The sequence below is a fragment of the Rana temporaria genome, chromosome 7 (assembly GCF_905171775.1).
Source record: "Rana temporaria chromosome 7, aRanTem1.1, whole genome shotgun sequence".
Lineage (NCBI taxonomy): Eukaryota > Metazoa > Chordata > Amphibia > Anura > Ranidae > Rana > Rana temporaria.
The window spans coordinates 113,226,077-113,246,176 of NC_053495.1; the positions used below are offsets into that span (position 1 = coordinate 113,226,077).

Consider the following 20,100-nt stretch of genomic DNA (forward strand, 5'->3'; position numbering starts at 1 on the left):
TAACAATAATAAAAATATTAGTTTCACTTGGACCATAGATTACGAGAAAATTGTGTTTTTGGATCTCAACATTGTAAAGGATGCTAATTTTTTTAAACTCACCAATTATTTTTTTAAACTCACCAATTATTTTAAACCAACCGATCGAAATGCTTTTATTCCATTAGGGAGCTGTCACCATAAATCTTGGCTTTGTAATATCCCAAAGGGCCAATTTATTCGACTACGTCGGAACTGTACTTTAGAGACGGACTATGCTATCCAGTCTAGGGTCCTGGCCGACAGATTTGTCCAAAAAGGTTACAAAAGTGAAATTTTGGAAGAAGAAATGGGACAAGTCCAAAAATTGGACAGAACCACCTTGGTGTCTGATCTGGTTAATCCCATTGGTGAACCCACTAATGTCACGCATAATTATAAAATGATCCTGGACTATAATGTCCAACACAAGAAATTCGAAAGGATCATAGCCAGGAATTGGTCTATTCTTAAACAGGACAAAGTGTTGGGTCCAGTATTACCAGAAAAGCCTCAATTTATATATAAGAAGGCTCCTTCCCTCCGAGATAGACTGGCACCAAGTGTGCTCAACCCCCCGGTCATTTCTGATAATAGATTGTTTAAATTTTTGGGGGGATTCTATGCTTGCGGACGATGTGTGCCATGTAAGAGCTCCAAGGTCAATCTTAAAAAGAGGAAAAAATTTCTGGCATCAGCCACCAACAGAGAGTATGATATCAAGCAGCTTATCACGTGTGACACTATAGGCGTGGTATATATGCTTGAATGCGACTGCGGCCTGCAGTACATAGGAAGGACTTCTAGACCCCTCCATGTCCGTCTGGCAGAGCATGTTAATAACATTAAGCAAGGAAAAACTACGCATAATGTATCACGTCACTTTAAGGAATTTCATCATAAAAACTCGAGAGGTTTACGTTTTTGGGGGACAGAGAAAGTTAACCGTCATTGGAGGGGGGGTAACTTCATCCGACAATTAAGTAAAAAGGAATCATATTGGATCCATGAGACACGTGTTTTAATTCCAGAAGGCCTTAATGTTGATTTTGATATTAATTGTTTTATTTCTGATCGATGATTTTATCAAATTTATTTTTGCATATATAATTTTTTATATATACATGTTTTTGTGTAGTGATTTTATATATATAGAGGTTTTTTTAATGTAATTTAATATAGATATTTATATCATATTATCTGTATTATGATTGATATTATGTATGTGTGTGTTGATGACTATGATCGCGGTTGACTACGGTTTTATAGAATATATTTTTTTCTATACATATCCTTATGAGGGGTACTTAAACCTAGTAGTTTTTTATAATATCCCCCGTCTTTTTATTACATTTTTTATTTTAATATACATTCATTCTGTCCTTCTCATGATGTGTGGACAGTAATAATAATAATATCATTGACCCCCAGTGTGTATAGTTCTTGTCTGTGTTGAGTCACAGCTGTTTTGTTTCCCTGCAGCGCTGCGGCATTGTAGTTTGTCCCTCCAGCCGCACTGTAGCAGATGCTGTGTTTCTCTCCATGGAAACCATCATGTGACTCCTGCGTATCACGGCGGACGCTGTGCCTCTCTTAGTGGCGTTCCCCATGTGATACTAGTGCGCCTACGTCACACTCCTTTCTACACACTGATTGGATGTTCTTTTGTTCCTTCGTCTTTTGCTTTTTGTATTTGTTCCTGCTGCCTCGCCGTAGCTGGATTTAGCGTCGCGGTTGCCACGCAACGGACGCACATATATTAGGGTGATCGTCTTCCTTCTCACCTACATCCGCTGAAGAAGTCCCGCCCCTGGGACGTAACGTTCGGTAGGGAGAGCGTGACGTCACCCGCTATCACAGTCACACACACGCCCGTTACTCTTGGCACTGGACTAAGTGCCCTGCTCTCTGACCTTCCTTTTGGAGACCTCTTTATCATTGCTGGATTTCCCTTGCTATTGGAGATACCCTTATGGGAATGCTGTATATGACCTAATCTAACAGAGGGTCATATCTGTGAGGTGAGCGGCCATTGCTACCATTGGTGGAGGTGTTTCTGCTTTATTCCACGCTACAGCACCTGCATGATTTTCTACTCATCACCAGTCACTTTAGAAAAGATTCTTTATGGACTTTCTATTATTGGACTTTTAGCGCTGCACTACCTATTTTTATATAACACCTTTAGCGTGGCTCTAAAGCTTAGAGCCACGCTAAAGGCGTTATATACCCAGAAAAAGCAGCGTGCACAACACGAAAAACACAGTGTAAAACAAAATATGCAGCACTATTTCTAAAAAATAAATAAAACAAACCATATGAGATCAGATTATAAATTAAGTTAGTGTCCAGAAATACAGTATATGTCCAGTATAAAAAAAATACACATTTACATACAAATAGCTGGAATGCCAATTTGTTTATCAATATATTACATGAACTTACATGCATTTAATTACTGTAGTTATGTGACTGTGTCATGGTTCCATTGTTTCAAGCACCAACTTCTAAACATTTGTTAATGTTACTGATGTCAGCACTCTGGAACTTTATTGCACTATGGACAGTGACCACTGTGCAAAGTAATTGAAAGTGGTTGTAAACCTCAGACATGAAATATGAACAAGGTATATCCCTCTATAGTGTGTACTTGTCAGAATTAGGAGCACTATGTGTCATTTCTGTCTGCTGCTTCATTCCTCTGCTATCAGTATGAATCACTTCTAACAAGTTTTCCTGACACCAAGAGAAACAAGGTGACAGGGGTGGGACCTCCAGCTGATTGACAGCCTCAGCTCTATTTCCATGTGCTGTGTGAAGGTGTCCCTTCCCTCCATTTAGCTCTCAGTGTTCTCTTCACCGAGCTCTGCAGAGGTCTCTGACAGCTCAGACAAGCTTTATAAATGCTGGACTTTGAACAGATAAACAGGTATAGGTATAACTTGTAGGAGGATTTGTTTCATATTTATGTATTATCTAAGGCCAGTTACGTCACTGGGTATATGCAAGGGTTTACAACCACTTTAACTGGAACTCAGCAAGTGCTGTTTCATAAAAAAAATATATATATATTTATATATATAAAGCATTGCTGTATACTCTGACATGTCAGGAATTTATTCTGTTGCTTTATACCATTTCTAAAGTACACAAAAAATAATGTTTTCTACAAAACTTTTGGAAAAGTTCATATGGGCAATATGTTTTCTATTTACCTGTTGGAAATGTACTGATGGCAGACAATACACTGACACATTTATCATCCATGGCCATTACATTTACACTGTAACTTTGGCCGCACTGCAATCCATTAAATGAACAGGTAGTATCTGTAGTGTTACAGTACAGAGTTGATCCATTTCCAGTTAGTGTTGTCATGTAATGTATTGCCCCTCTGCTCTCCGCCCAGGATATAATTCCAGCATTGTTTTCACAATGTACATTTGTTATAACATCTACGGGCTGACAAGGGGCTGTTAAAAAGAAAAACAAACATTTATATTAGATAATTTTGTGGAACAAAAAAGTGATTTACTTTATAAAGCTTTTGGTATTTACTGATGTTTGCCCTTCCAAGGCTAACATACACAGTTATTTGATATTCATTTGTAATTTTAAAGCGGAGTTCCGGCCACAATTTCACGTTTTAAATATAAATACCCCTGTAATACACAAGCTTAATGTATTCTAGTAAAGTTAGTCTGTAAACTAAGGTCCGTTTTGTTAGGTTGTTACAGCATTTAGACACTTTATAAAATAGAAATTGACTGGGGCCATCTTAAGTGTGGGCATCATGAAGCCAGACTGTATGACTTCCTGGATTTCAGCCTTGCAGATCTCACACATGCTCAGTGCTGCACAAGCAGTGTAATAGGTTTCAGATCAGGTTTCAGCACCTGTACTGTCCAAGTCACATGATTCTTCGAGACTGGGGAGTGCACAGACTCCTGGAAAGTTACACCTACTACATTCCCAGGAGTCTGTGCTAGGTGCAGGAAGAGGGAAGATTAACTATTCTGCCTAGCAACAACACTTTGAAGGTATCTAAAAAAAAAAAAAAAATTCTTAAAGGACTAATGACATTTTTTTAAAACTACTGATGTAATGTTATATTTATGGGTGGAACTCCACTTTAAGTGATCCCTTTTGCATTGCCTGTGCCTCGCATTTGATGCATTTGCCATTTGTCGCTATGAGTTTATACTGACCTGCATTTGGGAGTAAGAGAAAGCACAGCCTGATCTCAAGATGACTGATTATTCCCAAAAGCCTGTGTATATTAGCACGTAGTTAGACAGTGATAGACTATTTTACAGAAAATACTACAGATCAAACCCTAATCCAACTCAACCAAAATTTAAAGAAGATATTTAAACTGAACTCCAGTATTTGACTGGAATCAATGCAGCAACAAGAATAGCAAATCCCTGCAAAACAAAGGTTTTTGATTTGAGTCAGTGATGGTGGATTGAATCAATCAATGGGCCTTATGTGCAGGTTGCAAGATTTCTTCACATGGATTTGTATATTGCCCTATTCCCACATTGCTATAACACGTGTGTCACTATCTTATAGCTAGATTCTAGACTAACTTTCTTATTCAACATTACAGAGAAACCACTGGGGAATGTGACACAATCAACTTGCAATGGTGGATGGGTGAAACTGGAAAGTGGAAAATTTCCACAAATGATTCCCCTGAGAGTTATAAAATTCCAAGGTGCCTTTCAACTTGGCAGCATCTGTGCAAAACTAAATTAGAACTTGATGGGCTCGTTTTAATCCAAAAGAGTTTTTATTACTGTAGTATTGAAATAAGCAAAATAACAATGTCAACATGCACCCACCATATGTTGTACATATGCAGAAAAAGGAATAGAGAAGACTTTGGGCCGGATTCAGATAGATTCGCTGTAACTTTGGGCGCAAGTTCCGTATGCAGAAAGAACTTGCGCCCTTAGTTACGGCGGCGTAACGTATGTGTGGCGGCGTAAGCCCGCCTAATTCAAATGGGGATGTTGTGGGCGTGTTTTATTTAAATTTGAGATGACCCTGCGTTTTTGACGTTTTTTTTTAACTGCGCATGCGCCGTCTGTGAAATATCCCAGTGTGCATTGCTCCAAAGTACGCCGCAAGGACGTATTGGATTTGACGTGAACGTAAATTACGTACAGCCCTATTCGCGTTACGACTTACGCAAACAACGTAACATTTTCAAAACTCGGTGCGGGAACGACCGCCATACTTAACATTAGCTACGCCTCATAAAGCAGGGGTAACTATACGCCGAAAAAAGCCTAACGTAAACGACGTAAAAAAATGCGCCGGCGGGACGTATGTTTCTGAATCGGCATAAATACCTCATTAGCATATTCCTCGCGTAACTATACGGAAGCGCCACCTAGCAGCCAGCGTAAATATGCAGCCTAAGATACGACGGTGTAAGACACTTACGCCAGTCGGATCTTAGGGAAATCTATGCGTAACTGATTCTCTGAATCAGACGCATAGATACGAAGGCCCGCACTCAGAGATACGCCGTCGTATCTCGTATCTGAATCCGGGCCAAGGTCTCTGCAACATAGCATACACAGAATGAATGTATCACACAAACAATTGGCAAATTATCAATTTGCTGAAGACAAATTAAGACTGTTTGCAGAAATAAATGCAAAATAATATCCAAATCTCTATATAAAGAGTATAATTGGTTGAGAAACTTTAAAAAAAAAGCTAAGCCAAAAGTGTTGTGTGCCATTCCCAAATATAGGATATTTCAACCTTAGTTGTACCCTAATGCCCTGTACACACGATAGGTTCACCTGATGAAAACGGTCTGATGGATTTTTTTCATCAGATATCCGATGAAGCTGATTTTCATCAGTCGTGCCTACACACCATCGGTTAAAAAACCGACCGTTTCTGAACACGGTGACGTAAAATACAGGTTCAATGCTTCTGAGCATGCGTCGACTTGATTCTGAAAATGCGTGGATTTTTAACCAATGGACGTACCCACAGAAGATCGTTTTTTTCTATCGGTTAGTTAACCATCAGATAGTTTTAAAACAAGTTCCTAGTTTTTTAACCGATGGATAAATACCCGATGGGGCACACACACAATCAGTTAGTCTGATGAAAACGGTCCATCAGACCGTTTTCATGAGACAAACCGATCGTGTGTACGCGGCATTAGACATAACAGATCACAAATGGCCATATGGCATTAAAATCTGGGTACATCAGACCTAAACACGTAAAAGACTCTGTTCAAATAAAATAGAAGTTGCATGTGATGGAAAGCTAGCAGAAGATTCTGCCCACTACATACCCCAAATTTTCTGGTTTTTTTTGGGCAACCTTTGTGGTTTCTCTGATTCGTTTCTTATATGGGAGCCTTTAATTTATTAATTAATCCCTACTTTGCATTGTTGTAAGCTTGGCACCGCAGCTTGGATGGATGGAAACTTTCAATGCTAGTTTTTAGTGGAAAAAAAGTGTGGCTGTAAATCACAAGCAAATCGTTTTCCTGAACCAATCAAAGTAACATAGGACAGCAAGGCGGCACTCAAGAAGGCAATATAAATGTCATGCACATGTGTAGACATCAGTAAGGATCCCCTACTTACCAGCATGTTATATATCTTTAAAAAGCAAAGGACCTTTACAATGAATAGGTTGTATTATTTTTGTAATTTATTTTAATTGTTATTGTATTTGTATTCCCCACAATTTTTACACAAATGTTGACCAAGATGCAACATTTTACATTAAAAATAATTTAGTTCACACAATCACTATATAATTTTCAACATTTCTATTGAATACAAAATATAAGACTGTGCCAATGTAAAATGCTTTTAGGCTCTGGCACATAGTATAGACACATAGGTGGCACCGCTTTTTCCTACAGAAGCTTTACAGCTTTGTCCCATTTGCTCATTCATAAGCACATTGATAGTTCAAACCAGTAAGAAATGAAACCTACAGAATAAAATGCAAACTCATGAATTTGTCTCTCCTTGGGACATTCTTCATTGATTTCTGAGTACTTTGGTTTTGGTGACAGACCAGATTACTATTTTGCTGAAATAATGATTTTCTGATATTGGATAGTTTACCTCTGTATTTCTCAACTCCAGTCCTCAAGGCGCCAGGTCATGTTTTCAGGCTTTCCATTATTTTTCACAGGTGATATAATGCCGCGTACACAAGATCATTTTTCGGCATGAAAGAAAACTTTGTTTTTCAGCATGTCCAAAAAACTAAGTTTTTCCAACTTCATCATTAAAAACGACGTTGCCCACACACCATTGTTTAAAAAAAATGATGAACAAAGCGCGGTGACGTACAACGGCACTCTAAAGGGGAAATTCTATTCGCCTTTGGGCTGCTTTAGATGATTCCTTGTTAGTAAAAGACGATTTGCGCTTTTCTGTCTGTTAAAGCGTGATGAATGTGCTTACTCCATTATGAACGGTAGTTTTACCAGAACGAGCGCTCCCGTCTCATAACTTGCTTCTGAGCATGCGCGGGTTTAAAACTTCGTTTTAGCCCACACACGATCATTTTTTACAACCCGAAAAATAATTTTTTTTAAAACGGCGTTAAAAAATGCAGCATGTTCGAAAAATATTTTTTTTCGTTTTTCAGAAACTGAAAAACGATGTGCAGCCCACACACGATCATTTTTAATGACGTTTTTGAAAACAACGTTTTTTTTTTCATGCCGAAAAATGATCGTGTGTACGCGGCATAAGTTTCTCTGCCTTAGTAATTACCACAGCAGTTTCATCTGAAGGAAATCCTGAAACATGACCTGTTGGGGTGCCTTGAGGACTAAAGTTGAGAAACACTGGTTAAACTAACACTAGTATTTGTGGTGAGTTTTGCAAAAAAAAAAACATGATTTTTTTGCAATAATTCCTTCGGGACATAATTCTGCACTGGTAATAGCTCTCATGTAGATTACAGCACTAACCTGTCTTAGATATGTAGGCCGAACTATTTAATGAGCTGCAGTCACGGTTAGAAGAATGCACCTGGAAGCTGTATATAAGGCCACACTCCAGACCGGGTATGGAACAGGAAGTAATAAACTCAGAACAAGACAGTTCTTTTCCATGGGGATCTGTAGCCACTGCCGTATGGTAGGTGGGATGGGTATTGTTTTCTTTCCAGGACACAAACGCTTCATTTGTCAAACAGTCGATTTGCACCTCAACTATGTCCGGAGTGCATGGAACTAAAAAGAAAGATACATTTAGTTAAGAAGCCACTGGTAAATGAGAAAAAGCAGAGCATGACAACTCCAGCCAAAACATTTTATTTATTTATTGTGGCTAGTTTTACGTGGGCTTAAACTAACTGTCAGGCTCTTATTTTTTTTCTGTGACTCCTTTGGAAAAATCTCCCCACATACAGTATATACTGTGACACCAGGACAAAACAAGGAGAATTGGGGTCACCAGGATAGCAATGTACAAACATCAATAAAAAAACCTCACAGTGGTTCTATAAAACTTGAAAAGGAAGGTATGGCTTATGAAGTCATAAGCTATGACTAAGGATTGAACTCCAATGTGAAACGCGTCAGCTATTACCCCACTGTCTGCTGTTTTTATTGTGCCTTTTCCTTTTCATCAATAAAGGCCACCTTTTTAGGCTTACTGGTGTGCGGCTTTCCATACCTTCCTTTTCAAGTTTTGCTTTGTGCATTGCCGGCACCCATCTGTTTTTGAGAGGACATTGATTGCGCTGTGCGCTTAGCTGGAGCGGCTATCTTCCCCTTCTTGTTTACAGTGGTTCTATACTTTCCCCACTATACTAAAATATGTTAAAAAGCATAATCTATACATTTGATGTTGATAGTACAAACAGTATACATTAATTTCTTAACTGCCTACAATCACAAAACACAAGCAGCTAAGTAAAAGAAGCCCATAAGGATATACAGGAGCTACCATTGGTGACTTATATGTGAAGAAAACATTTTTAAGTCTAGCCTAGGGAAGGTAAGAGGTTGGCTTGACAGAAGGCTCCACAAGCAATTTATACTCATCTTTCTCTCATTTACCCCAATCCGCCACTAAAGCACCCCAAAATGTCCTGTGTAAGTTTGAAAAGATTGAAGCTGCTCAGAGATATGCATGTTTCCCCCCCACCCTTTCCCAGCAGCCAGACCTTGAGATGGACTGCACAGGCGCTGAATACTGCATTAGTGAAAGCAGAGGGAAGAGACACGTTTGCCAACCCAATAATGACCAATATTTGGAGGAGCTGTGGTGGTGCATTTGGGTAGCATGTTTTCTTGCCCTGTCCTATCAAAAAAGGGTTTACTTTAACCAATTGAAGACTGGACCTGCTTCCTGCCTAAGCCATTTTTTTTTATTTCAGCACTGCCACATTTTGAATGACAATTGCTCAATCATGCAACACTGTACCCACATTAATTTTATAAAAAAAATTTAGATAGATAGAGCTTTTTTTGGTGATAGTTGATCACCACAGATTTTTTGTTTTTTGCTATATAAAGATAAAAAAAAAGACCAAAAAAACTTTCTTAGTTTCTGTTATAAAAAAATTACAAATTAATCTTTTTATTAATGGATTTAAGTCAAACTGTATTCTGCTATATTTCATTGGCAAAAACATATGTGGAGGGATTATGGAATAGGGAGAGATTAGGGAATAGGGAGGGATTTGTGCTAGGAAAGTCAGATTTAGGGTTGGGGTGGATCGGTGCTGGGAGGGGGGTGTGGGTTCTAGTTGTGCTAGAAGGGGTAATGTGGGGGAGAGGATTTATTCTAGGAGGGTGGATATGGGGTAGGGGAGAAGGTTTGTGCTGGGAAGGGGATTTGGGGAGGCGAGGATATTTTCTAGGAGAGGGTATTTGAGGGGGATGCTGGGAGGGGTATTGGGAGGAAGGATTTGTGCTAGTAAGAGGGCTTTTGGGAGAGGGGATGATTTGTGTTAGGAAGGGAAGTTTGGAGGCAAAGGGATTTGTGCTAGGAGGGGCCATTGGGATATGGGGGGATGTGCTTGGAGGGAATTGGGTATTAGGGGGGGGGGTCAAAGATTTGAGTTTGAAAGGGGGATTTTTCGCATTTTTACTTGGAGAGAATTTTGGCTTGCAAAGAGAATTTATGCTTTCACAGGTTGAGCATGCAAATTAATGCTGGATTTGTTTGGGGGTGGGGAAAGGGGATATCCGTTATGCTCATACTTAATGGGGGATGGGGCACAGTTTGGCATCTTTACCCTGGGTGCTAGATGATTTTGTCTCAACACTCACTGTATATGATCCTTTTATGAACAATTTTGACCATTGGTTTGGTGCTTGTGGTGTATGTACATCTTTACGAACGTGGCTTTTATTTTGTTGGCACTCATCTGTATTTTGCACTTGGTTGGTTGCAAAAGGCAATACATACATGCAGCGCTGTATTTTGGCCTAGGCCAACAAGGCCCAGGCCTAGGGTGGCACTTTGCGGGGGCGGCAAAAAGCCACCCTCCTGCACGGAAAAAGCCCCCCGAGCCCCTACTGCGCTGCCGAATTATAGATCAGTGCAGCGCGAGTGTCATTGGGGCAGGCAGAAGGAGCAGGTTCCACCAGTGAGCCGGGTCCTGCACGAATCTAGAGTCGACATAAGGACACTTGCAGCAGCGTAGGAGGGGTCTGTATGAGCTGGAAGTCTGGGCTCAGAGAGAAGATGAGGATGCTGTACGAGTCAGGCGGTGGGAGGCGGAGTTTCTGTCTGTGCAGTGGCTGGGGGAGATCTACTGATGGAGAGGAATATGCTGAGAGGAGTGGTCGGGAAGATGTCGGCACGAAAACATATGGCACCAAGTGAGGCTGACAAGACTGCACATCACAGAGAGGTGACAGGCAGGGACAGCCTGCTCTGTATCCTGTTACATGCAGCCTACCATTGCTTGATAATAAATAGATGTCTCTGGGTCTAACAGGTGAGATACTGGTGCTTTGGTGTTGCTGGCGACATTGCGGAGGCCGGGTGTTGCTGGCGACATTGCAGTGCCCAGGTGTTGCTGGCGACACGGCGGTGGCTGGGTGTTGCTGGCGACATGGCGGTGCCGGGTGTTGCTGGCGACATGGCGGAGCCCGGGTGTTGCTGGTGACATGTGTTTATGTACGTCACTCTTGCCCCTAGTCCTGTACAATATGTGGACCGTAATGTAGAGGGGAGCTCTGTGGGCTCTTTTGTAAAGAAAGGGCTGTGGTTACCAGAGACCCCTTACATCAGTATTTTCTATTACACCAGAGTCCGCAGCAGTCCCTATTACATCAGAGTTCTCCTTTATGGGGTGTGGCCTTGACAGGAAGGGGTGGGTCATATTTAAATTAGGGGGTGCACGAGTTTAGTCAGACCTAGGGCAGCACAAAACCTAAATACACCACTACATATATGTTTTTTTTCCCATCCCTTATAAATATGCCTAGCTGATATCAGTGCAGGGCTGATGGTATTGCAGTCAAGTTTTATAGATAGAATTGCACCGATACCACTTTTTTAAGACAAAGTACCGATACTTTTTTTCCAAGTACTCGCCGATATTGATAACTTTTTTTATGTCATGTGAAAGTGGCACATGTGTCAGTATTTTTTTTACAATGCTTTCTTCTTTTTTTTTGGGGGGGGGGGGGGGACACTGCCCCAGTGTCAGTGTCTTTTTCTTTTTACAATTTAACATTGAAATATTTTTTTTAAACTTTTCTTAATTTATTATTATTAATATTTTGTCAGCCCTGTTGGGGGGGGAGGGCTTTGGTGAAATATCAGGAGTCTAAACAAACCCCTGATATCTCCCCTTTGAGACAGGGAAAGGGACTGAGGATAGAGATTCCCCAGTCCCTTTCTCTGCAGCCTCAGCTGCACTGGAGATGAGGCTCCTCTCCATTCATAAACAGAAGCATCGTAAAACAGGCTACAATGTTTCAGTCATGAATGCACAGAGTCAGTGATCACTGACTGTGCATTCAGAAAAGGAAGGAGCCGGTAAATGACATATTTACCAGCTCCTTCCTCCGCTCTCCAGCCGGCGAGGTAGAAGGGAACGAAGGGGGACCCGGAGGACGAAATGGATCAGAACATGGGGAGCACAAAGGGGGACCCAAAGGAGGACCTGGGGAGCACAGAGGGGGACAGCCGGGTGTGATTGGTGCTGTGGTGGGGGCAGTTACAAGCACAGATCTCCCTGACAGCCACGGGAGGGAGAGGAGGAGAAGCGGATGTCAGAAAAGCTATACAGGGAGATCAGTGCTTGTAACTTCCCCCACCGTCACACCAATCATCCCTGAGGCTGCCCAAGTATCGGGTCAAGCATTGGAGCATTTGCATAAATACAAGTACTCATGCAAATGCTCGGTATCGGTGCAACCCTAGTTATAGATTTGTTAATATAAAAAAAAAAGGCAGTTATAAGATATTCTGACAGCAATGAAAAAGAAAGTAAAAATTGTATTACCCGTCTCAATAATGTCTACGAAGACAGTTTCGCTGCTACAGTCAATGCTCCACGCTGTAACTGAGATTGAATAAATGTCTCCACAGTGCACGTCTTTGATATCACATGTACTTGTTGTTGTGCTACATGAAAGAGTGTGCCCATCATCTCCTTTTGCTGTCACTACATAGGACATGGCTCCTTTGCTGGGAGCCCAGGTGACATTTATAAGGTCTGCTGAAGAACAGTCTATGGTGGCTAAGACATTGGTTGGGTTACACGGCACTGTTAATACATTAAAATGAACATCAGCGTGGACAAAGATACAATTCTGAAAGTAATATTATCTTCCACCAGCCATATAAATTTAGGGTACCTGGGCAAACCACAATTTAGGCCTAAATTGCCCATATATAACCTGTTCCCCATCAGTCATTCACTATGCATTTATATGGTAATTAGACAATTATGTATAAAGTTCAGTCATATCTTTGTATTCCTTAGTATACGCATAACCATCAACCTGCAGCTGTGTAGCACTTTGTTGGAATATAGTCAGCACTGAAGCTGCACACCCGGCTTCTGTCAGCACCGCTCACATCTGGATCACTATACTCTTCAAGTGTTTTTAATCAAAGTGTCTTTATCCTGACATAGTTTTATGAATTGCAGACCTGTTTTTCATGTTTATGGTAGACTTGCCTTTTCCCTCTGTTTTTGACATGCATTTAGCTAATTATTGGATGTCTGGTACTCTGGTTGACTGGTTACAACTTAGGCCCCGTACACACGACCAAACATGTATGCTGAAACTGGTCCGCGGGCCAGTTTCAGCATACATGTTCGGTCGTGTGTAGGCGCGAGCGGGCCGAATTCCAGCAAACATTTGCCCGCCGGGCCTTTTCCCAGCAGACAAATATTCCTGGACGTGTTTTAAAACCGTCCGCTGGAATCCTGCCCGCTCGGACATGTACGGTCGTCAGTACAGACCTACCGTACATGTCCAGGCGCCCGCCGTCCCACGCATGCGTCGAATGACTTTGACGCATGCGTGGAAGCCTTTAAATGGCAGGCCCGCCCACGTCGCGGCGACGACGCGGACACGCCCCGCGTAATGTTTACGCGCGGACTTCTGTACGATGGTTAGTACAACCATCGTACAGAAGCCCTCTGGCAGGCATGTACGGTGAAAACGGTCCGACGGACCGGTTTCACCGTACATGTTTGCTCGTTAGTACCCGGCCTTAGATGTTTTTGGTCTCTTTATGTTTGTTGTTGCCTTGATCTTGTGAATGTTTTTCAACTATGCTTGCCTGCTGCCAAATTTAAATTGGTTGTAAACATCAGGCATGAAATATGAAAAAAAAAAAAAACATATCCCTCTGTTGGTTGTACTTGTCTCAATTAAGAGCACTAAGGGGTAGATTCACAGACAAGATACGACGGCGTATCTCCAGATACTCAGAGTCCGGTCGGTCGTATCTATGCGCCTGATTCATAGAATCAGTTACGCATAGATTTCTATTAGATCCGACTGCATTTTTCCGCTGACCGCTAGGAGCGTGTATGCTGATTTACGCGTCAAAATATGTAAATCAGCAAGATACGCGAATTCACGAACGTACGCCCGGCCGACGCAGTACATTTACGATGTTTACGTTAGGCTTTTCCAGGCGTATAGTTACCCCTGCTATATGGTGGCGTAAGTGCGGTGTACCAATGTTAAGTATGGCCGTCGTTCCCACGTTAAATTTTGAATTTTTTACGTTGTTTCCTTAATTCGTTCGTGAATTGGGGCTGGACGTCATTTGCGTTCACGTCGAAACCAATGACGTCCTTGCGGCGTACTTTGAAGCAATGTACACTGGGAAATTCCACGGACGGCGCATGCGCTGTTCGGGAAAAACGTCAATCACGCCGGGTCAAGCCTAATTTACATAACACACGCCCACCTCTTCACTATTTGAATTAAGGTGGGCTTACGCCGGCCTATTTACGATACGCTGCCGCAACTTTCTTTTAAGAATACGGCACTTGCCTGTAAAAGTTGCGGAAGCGTAACGTAAATAGGATACGTTACGCCCGCACAAAGAAACGCTGATCTACGTGAATCTACCCCATTGTGCCTAAGTGTCTTCTACTGCTTAATTTCTCTGCTATCAGCATGAATTACTTCTGACACCAAGAGAAATAAGGTGACAGGGGAAGGAGCTGCAGCTAATTGACAGCCTCAGCTCTGTTGTGCTGTATGAAGAGGGGGAGGAGTCTTTTACCTCCAATCAGCTCTCAGAGCTCTCCTTTACTGAGCTCTGCAAAGTGTAACTTCAGCTTTCTGCCCTGTTTATTCTGACATTCAGACAAGTTTTATAAATTATGGATTGGACAGATTTAGAGAAGAGAATATTGCAGATAAACAGGTATAACTTGTATGAGGATGTGTTTCATCTCTGTGTATTAACTGAGGCCAGTCACTTCACTGGGTATATTTAAGGATTTACCACTTTAACCTCCAGCCTGTTCTGACCTCATCTCTGCTCAATGATTTTGTACTTTGTTTCCGGTACTGTCTGAACAGCTTGCTATCATCTTCTAAGCAATGCTGACATTTGTACTCTAATATCAGTCTGCAGCACAACTATCACATTACCACCAGCTCTGGAGAAGATCAGACTGTTCTAAATCCTGCACCTTTAAAGAGATTCTTGCTCTCCCGGTTGGTGACACAGAAGATTTAATTCTACTGTATATGTTAAAATATGCTGTTATCACAGATATTCGACTCAACACTTCCAAGGGTTTGCTTTAGCCAGCCAGATGTACTATTTGATAATATGTAGAGTATAGACTGTATATGTTAGAGATATGTATATGTTAGAGATATATTCTCTCCTTAATGGCCTACCCTTACGCAGGCTATTCCCCCTTTCAGTCTATTATGAATTCTGCTGCTAGACTAAGGCCCCATACACACGAGAGGATTTATCCGCGAATACGGTCCAGCGGACCGTTTCCGCGGATAAATCCTCTCGAGGATTTCAGCGGATTTCCATGCAATGGAGTGTACTCACCATCGCATTGAAATCCGCGCCGAAATCCTCTGGCGATGACGTGTCGCGCCGTCGCCGCGATTATAATCATAATCGCGGCGACGTACGCGACGCTGTCATATAAGTAATTCCACGCATGCGTCGAATCATTACGACGCATGCGGGGGATCCCTTCGGACGGATGGATCCGGTGAGTCTATACAGACCAGCGGATCCATCCGTTGGGATGGATTCCAGCGGATAGATTTGTTTAGCATGTCAGCAAATATTTGATCTGCTGGAATCCATCCCAGGGGATAAATATCCGCGGAAACAGATCCGCTGGAGTGTACACACCATAGGATCTATCCGCTGAAACCCATTCGCTGGGATTTTTCAGCGGATGGATTCTATCGTGTGTATAGGGCCTAATACACCTCACAAACCGAACCCTGACTGCTGCTCCTCTCTGCCAATCCCTTCACTGGCTTTGCCTACCCCACTGTGTAAAATTCAAAATGCTAACCACAACATACAAGGCCATTCACAAAATCGCCCCCATCTACATTACCAACCTCATCTGCAGATATCACCCAAATCGTCCCCTCCATTCCTCCCAGGACCTCCTTCTCTCTAGCTCCCTTGTTACCTCCTCCCATGCTCGCCTTCAGGACTTCTCCAGAGCCTCTCCCATCCTCTGGAACTCTCTGCCTATCAGCCCCTACCCTGTCCACCTTTAGGAGATCCTTGAAAACTCATTTATTCAGAGAAGCCTAGCCCACACCCACCTAACAACTGTCCCAGAGCCACCCCATCAAATCATTCTCTGCAGCTATTACCTTTTTTACCCAGCCCCCCCACCCTTTAGAATGTAAGCTCTACGAGCAGGGCCCTCCTGTACCTTCTGTATTAAACTGTACTGTAATTGTGCTGTCTCCCCTCTACATTGTAAAGCACTGCGTAAATTGTTGGCGCTATATAAATCGTGTATTATAATAATAATAATAATAATAATGGGCCAGATTCACAAAAGGGATACGACGGCGTTTCTCCTGATACGCCGTCGTATCCCTGTTTCTATCTATGCGACTGATTCATAGAATCAGTTACTGTCAGGTCACCTGTGGCCAGGTGACAAGTGCACCCCGTAGGGGTCAGGGATGCACCACAGGGAAGTGAACCCTATAGCCGACTACTGCTGGCAGGGAGGAAGCGTAACCCAAGATCACCCAGGGCGCGCAGTCTAAGACCCAGTTTTGTATTCACCAGAGCTTTAGATGGTAAGGATGGTCTTGGCCGCAACTGGGTCCAGGTCGCGTTCCCGGGATTCCTTAAGTAACACTCCGCAGGGAGAAAGGGGAAGCAGCCAGCAGGACAAACAGTGGTGATGGACAGGCCGAGGTCAGGGCAACAGGCAGACAAGGATAACCGTGGGACATGCAAATAGTCAGGGGCACAGGCAGACAAGGAAGTCGGGGACAAGCCAAAACGGTACACGGAAAGATGATCGTAGCACTCTGCAAACAGGAACTAGCAAACTACACTGCAGACAGGAACTAAGCATAGGAACACTGTTGAACAGCACTGCAGACCTGTAGAGCAACGGTTAATATAGGCTTCCTGGGATGGACTAGGGTGGAGCCATACAGGAAGAGGAAGTGATAAAAAGGGAAACCAGAACAGGGTCAGCCTCTAATGAACACATGGAGATCAGGTAAGCAGACAGACTTGATGCATATTCATGACAGTTACGCATAGATATCCCTAAGATCCGACAGGTGTAATAGTTTTACACTGTCGGATCTTAGGATGCAGTACCGCGGCCGCCGCTGGGGGGAGTTTGCGTCGTAAACCAGCGTCGGGTATGCAAATTAGGAGTTACGGCCGATCCGCGCCGGTTTTTCGCGTTCGCTACGTCGCCGCTAGTATAGTTTCCCGTCGCTAAGTTACACTTTTATTTTGGTGCCTTAACTTTAGTCATTGCTGTCTAAAGTATGGCCGTCGTTCCCGCGTCGAAATTTAAAAATCAACGTCGTTTGCGTAAGCCGTCCGGGAATACGGAAGTACGCTACGCGCGTCGCCGTTCAAAAAAATGACGTCACGGCGCGCAAAGCACGGCGGAAGTTAGGAAACGGAGCATGCGCAGTAGGTCCGGCGCGGGAGCGAGCCTAATTTAAATGGCACACGCCCATTTGAATTGGCCCGCCTTGTGCCGGAGGCCGCGGGCGTAGGTTTTCATCGCAAGTGCTTGGTGAATCAGGCACTTGCGATGAAAAAATGCGGCGGTGTAACTTATCTAGGATAAGTTACGCCGCCGCGATTCTACGTGAATCTGGCCCAATATGTGCATGTTAGGTTTTGGAGCCAAACACCTCAGTGTCTCATTCTTACCATGTATAGGCATACTCTAAGTGGCACTATATGATCTATAGTTATTTATCCATAAATAAGTATTTCATATTAAATAATTGGTATCTTTCAGAAAAATTTATATTTTGCCTAAAGCTGGTTATATACAGGCCAACCACTCTATAACTGATGCAAGATGGTAAATTTGCCCATTGTTGTAAAAATCAGATCTTACAACAACTCCTATACCAACATTTACAGTTGTGATCATATGATCACATTGTCATTTACAAACATATTTTTACACTTTTAAATGATCACATCATGCTTGAATCTGTTTCATCACTTTTAACTAACCCATATATAGGAGTCCTAACACCTTGTAAATATGGTTGTAAGTCATACATCTAAATGAATTATTATACTATATTTAGCTTGAGGCTAAAACAAACCATGCAGAAATGCATATTACCTGCACTAATGATGGTAGTATTTGATGATATGCCATGGCAAGTGTTATCAAAGGCTGTGACAGTTACTCTGTAATTTTCTCCACAGTGCAATCCAGAAACAGAACAAGACATATTTGTTGATGTACAGGAAACGTCATGTCCATCTGATCCAGAGAACAATACCGTATATGCCATGGCTCCAGTACTTGGTTCCCAGATGGCTGTGGCTCCATTTACATTACAGTCCATGGTAGCTGTAACATGCATGGGACTGCAAGGGACTAGAAAAAGCATAAAATACAAATTAGGATGTGTAAACAGAATTTATGTCCAGTTTCTCTGGGTTGTATTAATGGGTTGTATTAATTGTATGGAGTCCCTAAAAAGCATAAAGTACATGAACAGACTGAAACTCTGAGGCCTCGTACACACGACAGAGATTCTCGGCAGAATTCGCCGAGAAACTCGGTCAAAACCCGGATTCTGCCGAGAATCTCTGTCGTCTGTACAGTTTTGGCTCGATGGAGCCGCCGAGGAGCTCGACGAGAAAATAGAGAACATGTTCTCTATTTTCTCGTTGGCCGCGTTGTTCTATAGGAGAAGGCGGCCCGCCGAGCTCTTCGGCGGCTTCATCCCAAAACGAGACGAGGAACTCGACGTGCCAAGCACGTCGAGTTTCTCTGTCGTGTGTACGAGGCCTCAGCCTCTTCAAGCCAATTGTCTTGAACCTCCCTCTATGATTGTCTTGCTCCGGTCAACCTATTTTTTAAACAGAAGAACCACAGCATCATAGTAGTTAATGAAAAATCAGCATATGACAATCACTAACACACACCATTGCTGAACTACCATATATATTATCATGTATGATGGCTTCTTAGCCCACTTTGCCAGAGTTCAGGAATAGGATCATTAAGGATCATAATAAAAACAAAGGTAACCATATGCGGACAGATGTGTTCCTGAGAATGATGGGTAGGGATACATTTACCAGTCTTCTGTATTACTACCTGCCTCAGAAAGAAAGGGGCAGATCCACAAAGAAATTAGGCCGGCGTATCTATTGATACACCGGCGTAATTTCAAAATTCCTGCGTCGTATCTTTGTTTTGAATCCTCAAAACAAGATACGATGGCATCTCGGCTAGATCCGACAGGAGTACGTCTTCGTACGCCTTCGGATCTTAAATGCAATTTTTGAGGTGTACTCAATGTTAAGTATGGTCGTCCTTCCCGCGTACAATTTTGAATTTTTTACGATGTTTGCGTAAGTCGTTCGCGAATAGGAATTTGCTTAGAATGACGTCACCGTCGTAAGCATTGGCGGGTTCCGGTTTAATTTCGAGCATGCGCACTGGGATACCCTGAGGGACGGCGCATGCGCAGTTCCAAAAAAACGTTGTTTACGTCGGGTCACGACGTATTAACATAAAACACGCCCCCATTAGATCCATTTGAATTCCGCGCCCTTACGCCGCAAGAGATACACTACGCGCGACGCGAATTCGTTGAGGATTCAAACCAAACAAGAGTAAGTTACAGCGGCGTAGCGTATCTTAGATACGCTGCGCCCGGCGCAGATGTCTGTGGATCTGCCCCAAAGTGCGTACACTCAGTTATCTTCTTTCTTCCTTCTTTAACAGGAAGTTTAAAAATCTAAGTAAGTTCCTGTATCAGAAGTGAACATTGTTGTACTCTATTGCAGCCCTGAATGGGTTGAATATGACCTGGGGACAGGAATGGCTAAACTCATTTTAAAATAACTTCTCTATTTTTTTTAAATGAACATT

The 20,100-nt window shown here is 42.5% G+C and overlaps 1 protein-coding gene across 3 annotated transcripts in view; it reads right to left on the minus strand.

Annotated features, from left to right (window-relative positions):
* LOC120945574 overlaps nucleotides 1-20,100 on the minus strand; it is a 144,905-nt gene that overhangs the window by 17,197 nt on the left and 107,608 nt on the right. For 2 of the 3 annotated variants that reach the window (XM_040359842.1, XM_040359841.1), the window contains exons 26-29: nucleotides 18,331-18,591; nucleotides 12,505-12,768; nucleotides 8,000-8,263; nucleotides 3,234-3,491 (exon numbers count right to left, since the gene is read on the minus strand). In XM_040359842.1, the coding sequence (XP_040215776.1) occupies nucleotides 3,234-3,491; nucleotides 8,000-8,263; nucleotides 12,505-12,768; nucleotides 18,331-18,591 (1,047 nt within the window). The remainder of the gene's footprint in view (nucleotides 1-3,233; nucleotides 3,492-7,999; nucleotides 8,264-12,504; nucleotides 12,769-18,330; nucleotides 18,592-20,100) is intronic. The other variant, XM_040359843.1, reaches the window with a different exon arrangement.